General features: G+C 37.5%; 1 protein-coding gene across 1 annotated transcript in view; it reads right to left on the bottom strand.

Moving 5' to 3' along the window:
• LOC136169202 (glycerophosphodiester phosphodiesterase domain-containing protein 4-like) overlaps positions 1 to 12,400 on the bottom strand; it is a 130,300-nt gene that overhangs the window by 44,941 nt on the left and 72,959 nt on the right. Inside the window, exon 11 of the mRNA XM_065937016.1 lies at positions 69 to 290. Within this exon, the coding sequence (XP_065793088.1) occupies positions 69 to 290 (222 nt within the window). The remainder of the gene's footprint in view (positions 1 to 68; positions 291 to 12,400) is intronic.

Below are 12,400 nucleotides of genomic sequence, written 5' to 3'. Positions count from 1 at the left end.
AACTGCTATGGTAGTGGGACATGTGACCCACCCACCAACCTCTACCATAAATACTGAGATAGACATACCAGACGTTGCTCAATCTGAGAGTCAAGGATTATGCTTACTACATGGTGGACATACAAAGCTCGGAGAGAATGATTCGGTGCAGGGCCATTAAGATCAAAGATCACAAACTTTTTTTCCTTCTGTGCAAGTTCCAATAATTCAGTTAGCTTTGGAATCTTCTGATTTCCTGCTCTTTCCCTATCAGCCTCTGATAAGGGTTTCATACCAAAAAATGGTTTGATCTAAAAATACATAAGAGAAAACACTGGCTCCCATAAAAAGCATTTTCCAATTCTCCTGCTTTTAGCCCCACATCAATTACCATTTAACCCACCCATCAGGCACTCTGAAATACTGGTCCTGAGATAAGAGTTGCCAAGAATAGAAATTAAATGTAATCTCCATTGGTAATCATGGTATTTGGAAGGATTTATTCTATATTGTAGAACCTATATTGTTGATTTAATCTATATTGTATTTGCACTGAAGGTCTCCTCATGTTCTTGTCTTAAACTTCCTTTTCAATCTTTTTTTCTATAACTCTCCTCAAAGTATTACAATTCCTTTTCAGTCACACTGGCTTCCCACACATACTCTCACTGTTCAGGTTGTGTGCAATAGAAAGAAAGTATGCTTTGTCTTCAGACTGAATTGGAATCAATTCCAGTGCTGTAACTCATTTGTCTTTCTTACCATATCCACCTGTTAAAACCCTACCCTCAAACTGCAAAACCCAGTTAAAATGCTACCAACTTCCTGAAGTGTCCACTTAAACACTCCTAAACTAAAGAGACTTCAATGGTGTTAAACCAGAGTGACCAATTTTTATGCCTTTGTAATTGTATGTCTCATCCTGCCTTCTAGTCATTTGTATATATCCTAGATCAGAGTCAAACCCTAGCTTCATGTACTTCTTGCTGTGTAACACTGGTAAAACTACTTAAAATGTCTAAGTTTTCATTACCCTAATATAAGATGGAGAAGGGGAGAGTAGTAAGTGTATTTCTAGGATTATTTTGAAGATCAAATATCATGTTTATATTATATTTACCAGGTCTAGCAGCATGTCCAGTACACAGAGAAGTGCACAGTTCATTCATAACAGTTCCCTCACTCTCTACTGCTTCTACTGGAGAGCAGCTCCCTAATGGCAGGCACTGTCATAATTTCTTTGCTGTACACAGCATTTCATTTTATTCCTCAGTCCGTACATATATTAGCTATATTAATGTAGGTACTTTCATTGTCATTTGCCAATTTTAGATCATTTGTGTGTAAAGTCAGTGATTAAACACTGTCTCTCAGGAGAAGGACACAGCAGCTACACTTCACATATTCCCAAGACTAAAATAATATTTTTCTCTATACAACTTTATCTTCTCTCTCCTTCTCACCTTATTTCCTTTCCTTCCTTTACTTCCTAAGCAACCTGTCCTTTCTCATCATTTTCTCAAGAAAGAATCAATCACACTGAACACTGTTCTCATGCTATACCTGAAGGCAGATTATAAGTGTGTAATTAAACCCTTCTACGTCTGAGTCGAGGTCTATAATTAAAGGTTTTCTTAATCCTCAGGAAAACAGAAATTTGCTTTGAAATACAAGATTCTGTTAGATTCTATCAGATCTAGACCAATTGATTCACTTAATTGTTAGAACTTTGTGTGGGGAAAAAAAAAGATTGTTAAAAGAACAGGATGGGAAAGATCAAGAAAGGATTTAAATAGCCCAGCTGTGCATAATTTTTTCAAAGTCCTGGAATGGGTTAAAAAAAAAAAAATAAGAAATGCACAGCTGCTAAGTCACTTCAGTCGTGTCTGACTCTGTGTGACCCCATAGACGGCAGCCCACCAGGCTCCCCCGTCCCTGGGATTCTCCAGGCAAGAACACTGGAGTGGGTTGCCATTTCCTTCTCCAGTGCATGAAAGTGAAAAGTGAAAGTGAAGTAGCTCAGTCGTGTCTGACTCTTAGCGACCTCATGGACTGCAGCCTACCAGGCTCCTCTGTCCATGGGATTTTCCAGGCAAGAGTACTGGAGTGAGGTGCCATTGCCTTCTCCGAGAAATGCACTATACAAGAACATTTATTACTGAAGCCTTTAATGATAAAGTGGATGAAAAACACAAAATAGTAAAACTATAGAGATTAATCAATAGAAAAGTTTAAAACTAGATTTCAGTAATCTCTAAACAGCATTATGAGGTAGATCTAATATCTGAAGTAAACTGAGCCTCCTTTTTATATTGGGTTGGCCAAAAAGTTCATTCCAGGTTTTCCATATCATAGAAATATTTTGGTCAACCCAATATATAAAACAGGCGGACTTATTCAGAAAAATAAACTGGAACAGGACAATGCCAATTTAGATTATCTCCAATATAAAGTTGAACATTTTCAAAACAATACTAAAAGACCCTTGGTTCTCTATGCCTATGCTTAGAAAAATTACAAGTAGAAGGGCCATTGAATGATCCAATGTATTGTACTGGTTTAGAAATCTGAAAATTTATAAATTCGGCCCAATGATGCCACTTAGAGGGAAACAATACAACTCAACAGACAATTATGAGAACTGCATGTAAGTATCAATGAACAGCAATACAGTTTTCTTGTTGATATAGGTACCTTTATTATTAATCTCACTACCAAAAAAATCAGATTTCTCAGTGTACTAAAACCAAGAAGCGGTATTTTCTAACAATCCTAAGTCCTTTTCCATGTCCTTTTCTATAAATGACATAGGAACACTCCTTTCTTCTCTACGGCATGTTCTTATTGTTAGGAATCTACTTTGCAAAAAGAACCAGCAAAAGAAATGCACCACAGACAAATAACTGTCAGGAGTCACAGAAAATTCTATACTCAATATCAAATTATATCTGTGGACATTAGTATACTGAGTTTAAAAAATAATCAGATAATTACCCATGGTACTTAGCAACTGAACAACAAAAACCAGAATCCCTGAGGGGAAAAGAGGCAGAATAATTAGAGTCAAACTCGTTAAGAGTTCACATTGACTCTATTGACACTGTTGCCTAAAATCCTGTTAATGCTGAAGTTGGAGCAGATTTAAGTCAATTTTGCTGTGGTTGTTCAGTTGCTAAGTCATGTCTGACTCTTTTGTGACTCCAAGGACTGTAGCCCTCCAGGCTCCTCTGTCCATGGGTTTTCCCAGGCAAGAATACTAGAATGGGTTGCCTTTTCCTTCTCCCAGGGGATCTTCCCAGTCCAGGGATCAAACCCATGCCTTCAGCATTCCTATACTGGCAGGCAGATAGTTTACTACTGAGCCACCAGGAAAGCCAATATAACAAGGATTAACTATCTCTTGTATTAGTCCAAGCAATATGTCTATTTTACATGTTTTTTAAAAACACCAAAACTGAGATGGTGGTCCTCTACCAATATCTGTCAACTATTAACCAAAGAGCTACACCTCATTTTCTAGCACTGCTTAACCTGTATGTACTCTCTTTGGTTCTATCTTTACTTTCTTTCATGTTCCAGCTGATAAAGATAACCACTATTTATTGCTTTCACCAGAGCAAAATCAACAATTTACCTGAAAAGTTATGTTTCTATCATTTACAGAAGGCCCACTCTACTTTCTCAAGTCTTTTTTTTTTTTTTAATTTTTTTTTTTTTATTTTATTTTGTTAGTTGGAGGCGAATTACTTCACAACATTTCAGTGGGTTCTGTCATACATTGACATGAATCAGCCATAGAATTACATGTTTTCCCCATCCCAATCCCCCCTCCCACCTCCCTCTCCACCCGACTCCTCTGGGTCCTCCCAGCCCACCAGGGCCGAGCACTTGTCTCATGCAACTCACCTGGGCTAGTGATCTGTTTCACCATAGATAATATACATGCTGTTCTTTCGAAACATCCCACCCTCACCTTCTCCCACAGAGTTCAAAAGTCTGTTCTGTACTTCTGTGTCTCTTCTTTTGTTTTGCATATAGGGCTATTATTACCATCTTTCTAAATTCCATATATATGTGTTAGTATGCTGTAATGGTCTTTATCTTTCTGGCTTACTTCACTCTGTATAATGGGCTCCAGTTTCATCCATCTCATTAGAACTGATTCAAATGAATTCTTTTTAACAGCTGAGTAATACTCCATGGTGTATATGTACCACAGCTTCCTTATCCATTCGTCAGCTGATGGGCATCTAGGTTGTTTCCATGTCCTGGCTATTATAAACAGTGCTGCGATGAACATTGGGGTGTACGTGTCTCTTTCAGATTTGGTTTCCTCGGTGTGTATGCCCAGAAGTGGTATTGCTGGGTCATATGGTAGTTCTATTTCCAGTTTTTTAAGAAATCTCCACACTGTTTTCCATAGTGGCTGTACTAGTTTGCATTCCCACCAACAGTGTAAGAGGGTTCCCTTTTCTCCACACCCTCTCCAGCATTTATTGCTTGTAGACTTTTGGATAGCAGCCATCCTGACTGGCGTGTAATGGTACCTCATTGTAGTTTTGATATGCATTTCTCTGATAATGAGTGATGTTGAGCATCTTTTCATGTGTTTGTTAGCCATCTGTATGTCTTCTTTGGAGAAATGTCTGTTTAGTTCTTTGGCCCATTTTTTTATTGGGTCATTTATTTTTCTGGAATTGAGCTTCAGGAGTTGCTTGTATATTTTTGAGATTAATCCTTTGTCTGTTTCCTCATTTGCTATTATTTTCTCCCAATCTGAGGGCTGTCTTTTCACCTTACTTATAGTTTCCTTTGTTGTGCAGAAGATTTTAAGTTTCATTAGGTCCCATTTGTTTAGTTTTGCTTTTATTTCCAATATTCTGGGAGGTGGGTCATAGAGGATCTTGCTGAGATTTATGTCGGAGAGTGTTTTGCCTATGTTCTCCTCTAGGAGTTTTATAGTTTCTGGTCTTACATTTAGATCTTTAATCCATTTTGAGTTTATTTTTGTGTATGGTGTTAGAAAGTGTTCTAGTTTCATTCTCTTACAAGTGGTTGACCAGTTTTCCCAGCACCACTTGTTAAAGAGGTTGTCTTTTTTCCATTGTATATCCTTGCCTCCTTTCTCGAAGATAAGGTGTCCATAGGTTCGTGGATTTATCTCTGGGCTTTCTATTCTGTTCCATTGATCTATATTTCTGTCTTTGTGCCAGTACCATACTGTCTTGATGACTGTGGCTTTGTAGTAGAGTCTGAAGTCAGGCAGGGTGATTCCTCCAGTTCCATTCTTCTTTCTCAAGATTACTTTGGCTATTCGAGGTTTTTTGTATTTCCATACAAATTGTGAAATTATTTGTTCTAGTTCTTTGAAGAATACCGTTGGTAGCTTGATAGGGATTGCATTGAATCTATAGATTGCATTGGGTAGAATAGCCATTTTGACAATATTGATTCTTCCAATCCATGAACACGGTATGTTTCTCCATCTGTTTGTGTCCTCTTTGAGTTCTTTCATCAGTGTTTTATAGTTTTCTATGTATAGGTCTTTTGTTTCTTTAGGTAGATATATTCCTAAGTATTTTATTCTTTTTGTTGCAATGGTGAATGGTATTGTTTCCTTAATTTCTCTGTTTTTTCATTGTTAGTATATAGGAATGCAAGGGATTTCTGTGTGTTAATTTATATCCTGCAACTTTACTATATTCATTGATTAGCTCTAGTAATTTTCTGGAAGAGTCTTTAGGGTTTTCTATGTAGAGGATCATGTCATCTACAAACAGCGAGAGTTTCACTTCTTCTTTTCCTATCTGGATTCCTTTTACTTCTTTTTCTGCTCTGATTGCTGTGACCAAAACTTCCAACACTATGTTGAATAGTAGTGGTGAGAGTGGGCACCCTTGTCTTGTTCCTGATTTCAGGGGAAATGCTTTCAATTTTTCACCATTGAGGGTGATGCTGCTCTTTCTCAAGTCTTAAACAAAAGATCTTAAGGATATTCAGTAATCTTGTAACCTAACTTGAAATTCTAAGACTGACTCTGTAATTCTCTTCTCACAGTTTCTAAGGAGAAATTTTAAATCCACAAAATAACAGTTCATCAGACAGAATTCAGCAAACTTGCTCTGTGAAGGGCCATACACTAAAGATTTTTGGTTTTGTTAGTCTCTGTCACAACTATTCAACTCTATTATAAGACAAAAGCAGCCATAAACAAGTTGTAAGTGAATAAGCATGGCTATGTTCCAATCAAATTTTATTTATGGAAATCGAAATTTAAGTTTTATATAATTTTAACATGTCAGGAAACATTATTCTTTTGATTCTCCTTCAACCATTCAAAAATACAAGAACCATTCTGAGCTCACAAGCTGTACAAAAATAGTCAGTGGGCTGCATCTGAACAGCAGGCCATAGTTTGCAAACCCCTGGATCCAGGTCATGACATATTAGCTAAGGAGAGACATAATTTAATGAGAGATTACAAATTAACCAAACTTATCCATTGTCAAATACTAAAGACGATTAAGATGATTTCTGGGATTAACTGGATATTAGAGAGTATAGGTAGCAAGCTTTTTTGAAATACACAGGTTTGTGTAAGTCAAGTCTTGACTTACACACACATCTTAGAACCATTCTCACAAAACACAGGAAACAAAAAGACCTTTAGCAATCTCTAAATATTTCTTCCAGATCATCAAAAATCCGTTTTTGAAAGTAAAATGGAAGGCCATAGTCCAAGGGTACTAATTTAACAACCTGACATACATCAAAAAGTCTGCCTAATAATGTCTATTCCCTGAATCCAAGGCTTTTTATCTTTGGCTTAGAAAAATATGTAGTCTTAGCAAAACTAGCCTAATAAACTTCAGACCTTACACTAGGTTCATCTTTCTATTTTATGGTACCATATTCAATGTAATCCCTCTTGCTAACTTAAAATATCCAGTATTTTTTTTTTTTTTAGTTGGAGGCTAATTACTGTACAATATTGTAGTGGTTTTTGTCATACATTGACATGAATCAGCCATGGATTTACATGTATTCCCCATCCCGATCCCCCCTCCCACCTCCCTCTCTACCCGATCCTTCTGGGTTTTCCCAGTGCACCAGGCCTAGTTGATTAATTACCAAACACTAACTTTCTCTTTTTCATATTACCATTCACTAATATCACACTCTTAATACAGCAACTGCATTACCCTAATCAACAAAGGAGAATTTCATCACATCTGTAATTTGAGAACTGTCCATACATGGAACATATCTTTTGGATGCCCCTAAATCGAATCTTGGTTTAATGTTATTTACTCTTGGTTAAACTTAAAAATGAAAAAAGGTAATAATAGGTCAATTATGCAATTTTTCTAGACTCTCTTATAGAATCCCAAGTCCAAGTCCATTACCAAACAACAAATTGGCTCAATTGGCCAAAATTATGGCTCTCTCTAGGACATATGGGATTATTAAAATAATTGTTTTTTGCTTTTCAGGTGGCTCACAACTATAGAATGCTACGGGGAAAAGATTTTTAATCTCTTCATGCTAAGTCGCTTCAGTTGAGTCTGACTCTTTGGATCCTATGGACTGTAATCAGCCAGGCTCCTCTGTCCCTGGGATTCTCCAGGCAAAAATACTGGAATGGGTTGCCATGCCCTCCTCCAAGGGATCTTCCTGACCCAGGGATCAAACCCACATCTCTTGCGTCTCCTGCATTGGCGGGCAGGTTCTTTACCACTAGCGCCACCTGGGAAGACCAACCTCTTCAGACACATCAAAAATGAATAATAAACACACATATTACTAGATGTTTTGCAGCTCCCCAAATAAACTGCTGTGCTAAACTAGAGCTCCACTTATAGGAAATGTTTTGGCAAATCATACTAAACAGAATGCTCTGACTAATGCCCTTAGACAAGGACCTCTTATAGAGAAGACAGACCAATGTACTGAATTCAAGAATTCCATCATTAATGCAAACATGGTAATCTTAGAAAAATGTATTCTTTCACAGTTTGGAAGCCAGAAGTCTAAAATCAAGGTGTTGGCAGGCCCATGCTCACCCTATTGGCTCTGGGAGGAAATCTGTTTCTTGTCTCTGCAAGCTTCAAGTGACTGCTGGCATGCCTTGGCCTTCTTTGGCTAATAGCCATAACACTCCAATTCTTACCTCTGTGATTACATAACTTCCCTTCTCTGTTTGGTCACTCTTATGTGTACATCTATTCTCCCCTTGTCTCTTCATTACAACAATATGTGATTATATTTAGGGTCCACCCAAACAATCCAGGATAAGTTCCTACTTTCCAGATCCTTAACTTAATCACATCATTTGCTTTATGATAACAGTCACAGGTTCTAGGGATTATGGTGTGACTGTATTTTTTTTTTTTTGGTGTCCCCAATCAACCTACTATACCAATTTTATCAGTAACAACTATTTGTGTAAGTAATACCTAAATGAAGTGAAATATCCTTGATCTAGCAGTAGAAGATTTAAAAAACATCTTGGGGTGTAATAATGAATGTTTGTCATGACAATTCTTTTTTGAAAAGTACATAAAACTTCAGTAAAGTTAGTTGTGCCTCTTGTATAACTCCTGTAGTTTTTTAATATGTGGGAATCAGGCTTTTTGACATTAACTCAAGACAAGGTTAAATGTTCTATAGGGCTGCTGCATCCTTTCAAATTGCAGGACTCCCCAAACCCTCAGAAAACAATATCTGCTTCTAAAGAGACTGAAAAAATAGCATATTTCCTAGGAAACAGCCTTCTAAGGATAGTGAGCCCATTACCAGGAACTGAATAATTCAAAATAATTATCAAAAATTTGACTTTTACTTTGGCTGATATAATAAATATATAATTTATTACAATATAATAAATAACATAGCCCCAGTTCTTGGAATTACAACAAAACAATTTAAATTCTTTAGCCTGAGAAGTAATGGAAAATTTTAAAAGCCCTATATTAACTTTTGACCAACTAGCACCACCACTTGTGCTGTAGCTCCATAGGGTGGATGGTGTCTATTAAGGCAATTAAAATCACTCTCATTGGCCTTGGTTTTACAGCAGTGGATGCTACTTGAAGTATTTTGGTAAAATTATTACTGCCATTAACTATACATTTTCAATAACACTGAGAGAGAAGAAATAAGTATAACACACATATTTGCCTACTAAGCCCCATATACAAGACAATCATTCATTCAGCAACTTGCATCGTGTGCTCATAAAACACAAATCATGCTCTCAAGACATGCACAGTTTAGAAAGGGATATAAGACAGACAGACAAATAAAACACAATTTAAGTTCCCATCCGAAGCTCTCACTACCTACCCATTTTCTTGTCTACTTCACAAAATAAACAGTCATTCCACTTAAGAAAATAAAATGATAAAAGATCCATGACAGCAGTCACTGAAAAGTAACCTTCTTAGAGCTAGACTACAGTAACAATAAGACAAAATTTGCAGAAAGCTTCAAATGCATTATTTAACTTGACCTCAAAACTTTCTATTAAATATGAAAAACTGAAGTTTAAAGGAATGTTACATGCCTAATGATTCAACTAACAGGGAAATGATAAGTGACACCCAACTGTTCATGAACAATTCCAGGCAAAAATTCAGTCCTAATGCTAAGACTCCTTTCTTGGGTGTATTATTTCCCACTATAGGTATCATGCTAGAATGAAGGTATTCATTACCAGTTATGAGTGATATGGCAAGATTGTTCTGGAATGTATGTTAACTAACTACCTTCTTTACCAAGAAATCTTTTTATGGAAAGAAAAAACTGAACTAAATTGTGTGTTTAGTGATACAGCTGATATAAAGTATTTGGTTGTTCTAGAATAATAACAATTAAAGACAAATAGGTGGGTGCAATAAGTTATAGAAGATATGAGAGAAAGTGAACTATGTTTACTTTCAGTACAGTTCAGTCATTTACTTGTGTACATCTACTTGTGACCCTATGGACTGCAGCACACCAGGCTTCCCTGTCCTTCACCAACACCCAGAGCTTGCTCAAACTGATGTCTATCAAGTTGGCAATGCCATCCAACTATCTCATCCTCTGTCACCCCCTTCTCCTCCTGCCTTCAATCTATCTCAGCACCAGGGTCTTTTCCAATGAGTCAGATCTTCGCATTAGGTGGCCAAAGTATTGAGATTCGTCTTCAGTATCAGTCCTTCCAGTGAATATTCAGGACTGATTTTCTTTAGGATTGACTAGTTTGATCTCCTTGCAGTCCAGGGAACTCTCAAGAGTCTTCTCCAACACCACAGTTCAAAAGCATCAATTCGTCGGCACTCAGCTTTCTTTATACTCCAACTCTCACATCCATACATGGCTACTGGAAAATCCATAGCTTTGACTAGATGGAACTTTGTCATATGCTGCCTAGGCTGATCATAGTTTTTTCTTCCAAGAAGCAAGCATCTTTTAATTTCATGGCTGCAGTCACCATCTGCAGTGATTCTGGAGCCCCAAAAAATAAAGTTTATCACTCTTCCATTGTTTCCCCATCTATTTATCATGATGCCATGATTTTAGTTTTCTGAATGTTAAGTCAACTTTTTCACTCTCCTCTTTCACTTTCATCAAGAGGCTCTTTAGTTCTTCTTTGCTTTCTACGATAATGGTGTCATCTGCGTATCTGAGATTATTGATACTTTTCCTGGCAATCTTGATTCCAGCTTGTAATTCATCCAGCCCGGCATGCTGCATGATGTACTCTGTAGAAGTTAAACAAGGAGGGTGATAACATACAGCCTTGACTTACTCCTTTCCCAATTTGGAACCAGTCTGTTATTCCATGACCAGTTCTAACTGTTGCTTCTTGACCTGCACACAGATTTTTCAGGAGGCAGGTCAGGTGATCTGGTATTCCCATCTCTTTAAGAATTTTCCACAGTTTGCTGTGATCCACACAGTCAATGGCTTTGGCGTAGTCAATAAAGCAGAAGTAGGTGTTTTTCTGGAACTCTCTTCCTTTTTTGATGACCCAGTGGAGGTTGGCCTGGTTCCTCTGGCTTTTTTCTAAATCCAGCTTGATCATCTGGAAATTCTTGGATCATGTACAGTTGAAGCCTCACTTGGAGAATGTTGAGCATTACTTTGCTAGCGTGTGAGATGAGTGCAACTGTGCATTAGTTTGAGCATTCTTTGGCATTGTCTTTATTTGGGACTGGAATGAAAACTGAACTTTTCCAGTCCTATGGCCACTGCTGAGTTTTACAAATTTGCTGGCATACTGAGTGCAGCACTTTCACAGCATCGTCTTTTAAGATTTAAAACAGCTCAACTGGAATTCCTTCACCTCCACTAGCTTTGTTTGCAGTAATACTTCCTAAGGCCCCCTTGACTTCACATTTCAGGATGTCTGGCTCTAAGTGAGTGATCACACCATTGTGGTTATCTGGGTCATAAAGATCTTTTTTGTATAGTTCTCTGTATTCTTGCCACCTTTTCTCATATCTTCTGCTTCTGTTAGGTCCATACATATCTGTCCTTTGTTGTGTCCATCTTTGCATGAAATGTTCCCTTGGTATATTTAATTTCCTTGAAGCGATCTCTAGTCTTTCCTGTTCCATTGTTTTCCTCTATTACTTTGCACTGATCACTGAGAAAGACGTTCTTATCTCTCCTTGTTATTCTTTGAACTCTGCATTCAAACAGGTATATTTTTCCTTTTCTCCTTTGCCTTTAGCATCTCTTCTTTTCTAGCTATTTGTAAGGACTCAGACAACCATTTTGCCTTTATGCATTTCTTTTTCTTGGGAATGGTCTTGATCACTGCCTCCTATACAATGTCACAAACCTCCGTCCATAGTTCTTCAGGCACTCTATCAGATCTAATCCCTTGAATCTATTTATCACTTTCACTGTGTAATCATAAGGGATTTGATTTAGGTCATACCTGAATGATCTAGTGGTCTTCCCTACTTTCTTCAACTTAAGTCTGAATTCTGCAATAAGGAGTTCATGATCTAAATCATAGTCAACTCCCAGTCTTGTTTCTGCTGACTGTATAGAGCTTCTCCATCTTTGGCTGCAAAGAATATAATCAACCTCATTTCGGTTTGACCATCTGGTGATGGTCAATAGAGTCTTCTCTTATGTTGTTGGAAGAAGGTGTTTGCTATGACCAGTGCATTATCTTGGCAAAACTCTGTTAGCCTTTGCCCTGCTTCATTTTGTATTCCAAGGCTAAATTTGCCTGTTAGACTCCAGGTAGTGCTTGACTTTCTACTTTTGCATTCCAGTCCCCTATAATGAAGAGGACATCTTTTTTGGGTGTTAGTTCTAGAAGGTCTAGTAGGTCTTCATAGAACTGGTCAACTTCAGCTTCTTCAGTATTACTGGTCAGGGCATAGACTTAGATTACTGTGATATTGAATGGTTTACC

This window comes from Muntiacus reevesi, chromosome 5 (assembly GCF_963930625.1).
Source record: "Muntiacus reevesi chromosome 5, mMunRee1.1, whole genome shotgun sequence".
NCBI classification, from domain to species: Eukaryota; Metazoa; Chordata; class Mammalia; order Artiodactyla; family Cervidae; genus Muntiacus; species Muntiacus reevesi.
Note: the sequence above shows the minus strand (reverse complement) of the source record. Positions and strands in the feature narration are given on the sequence as shown.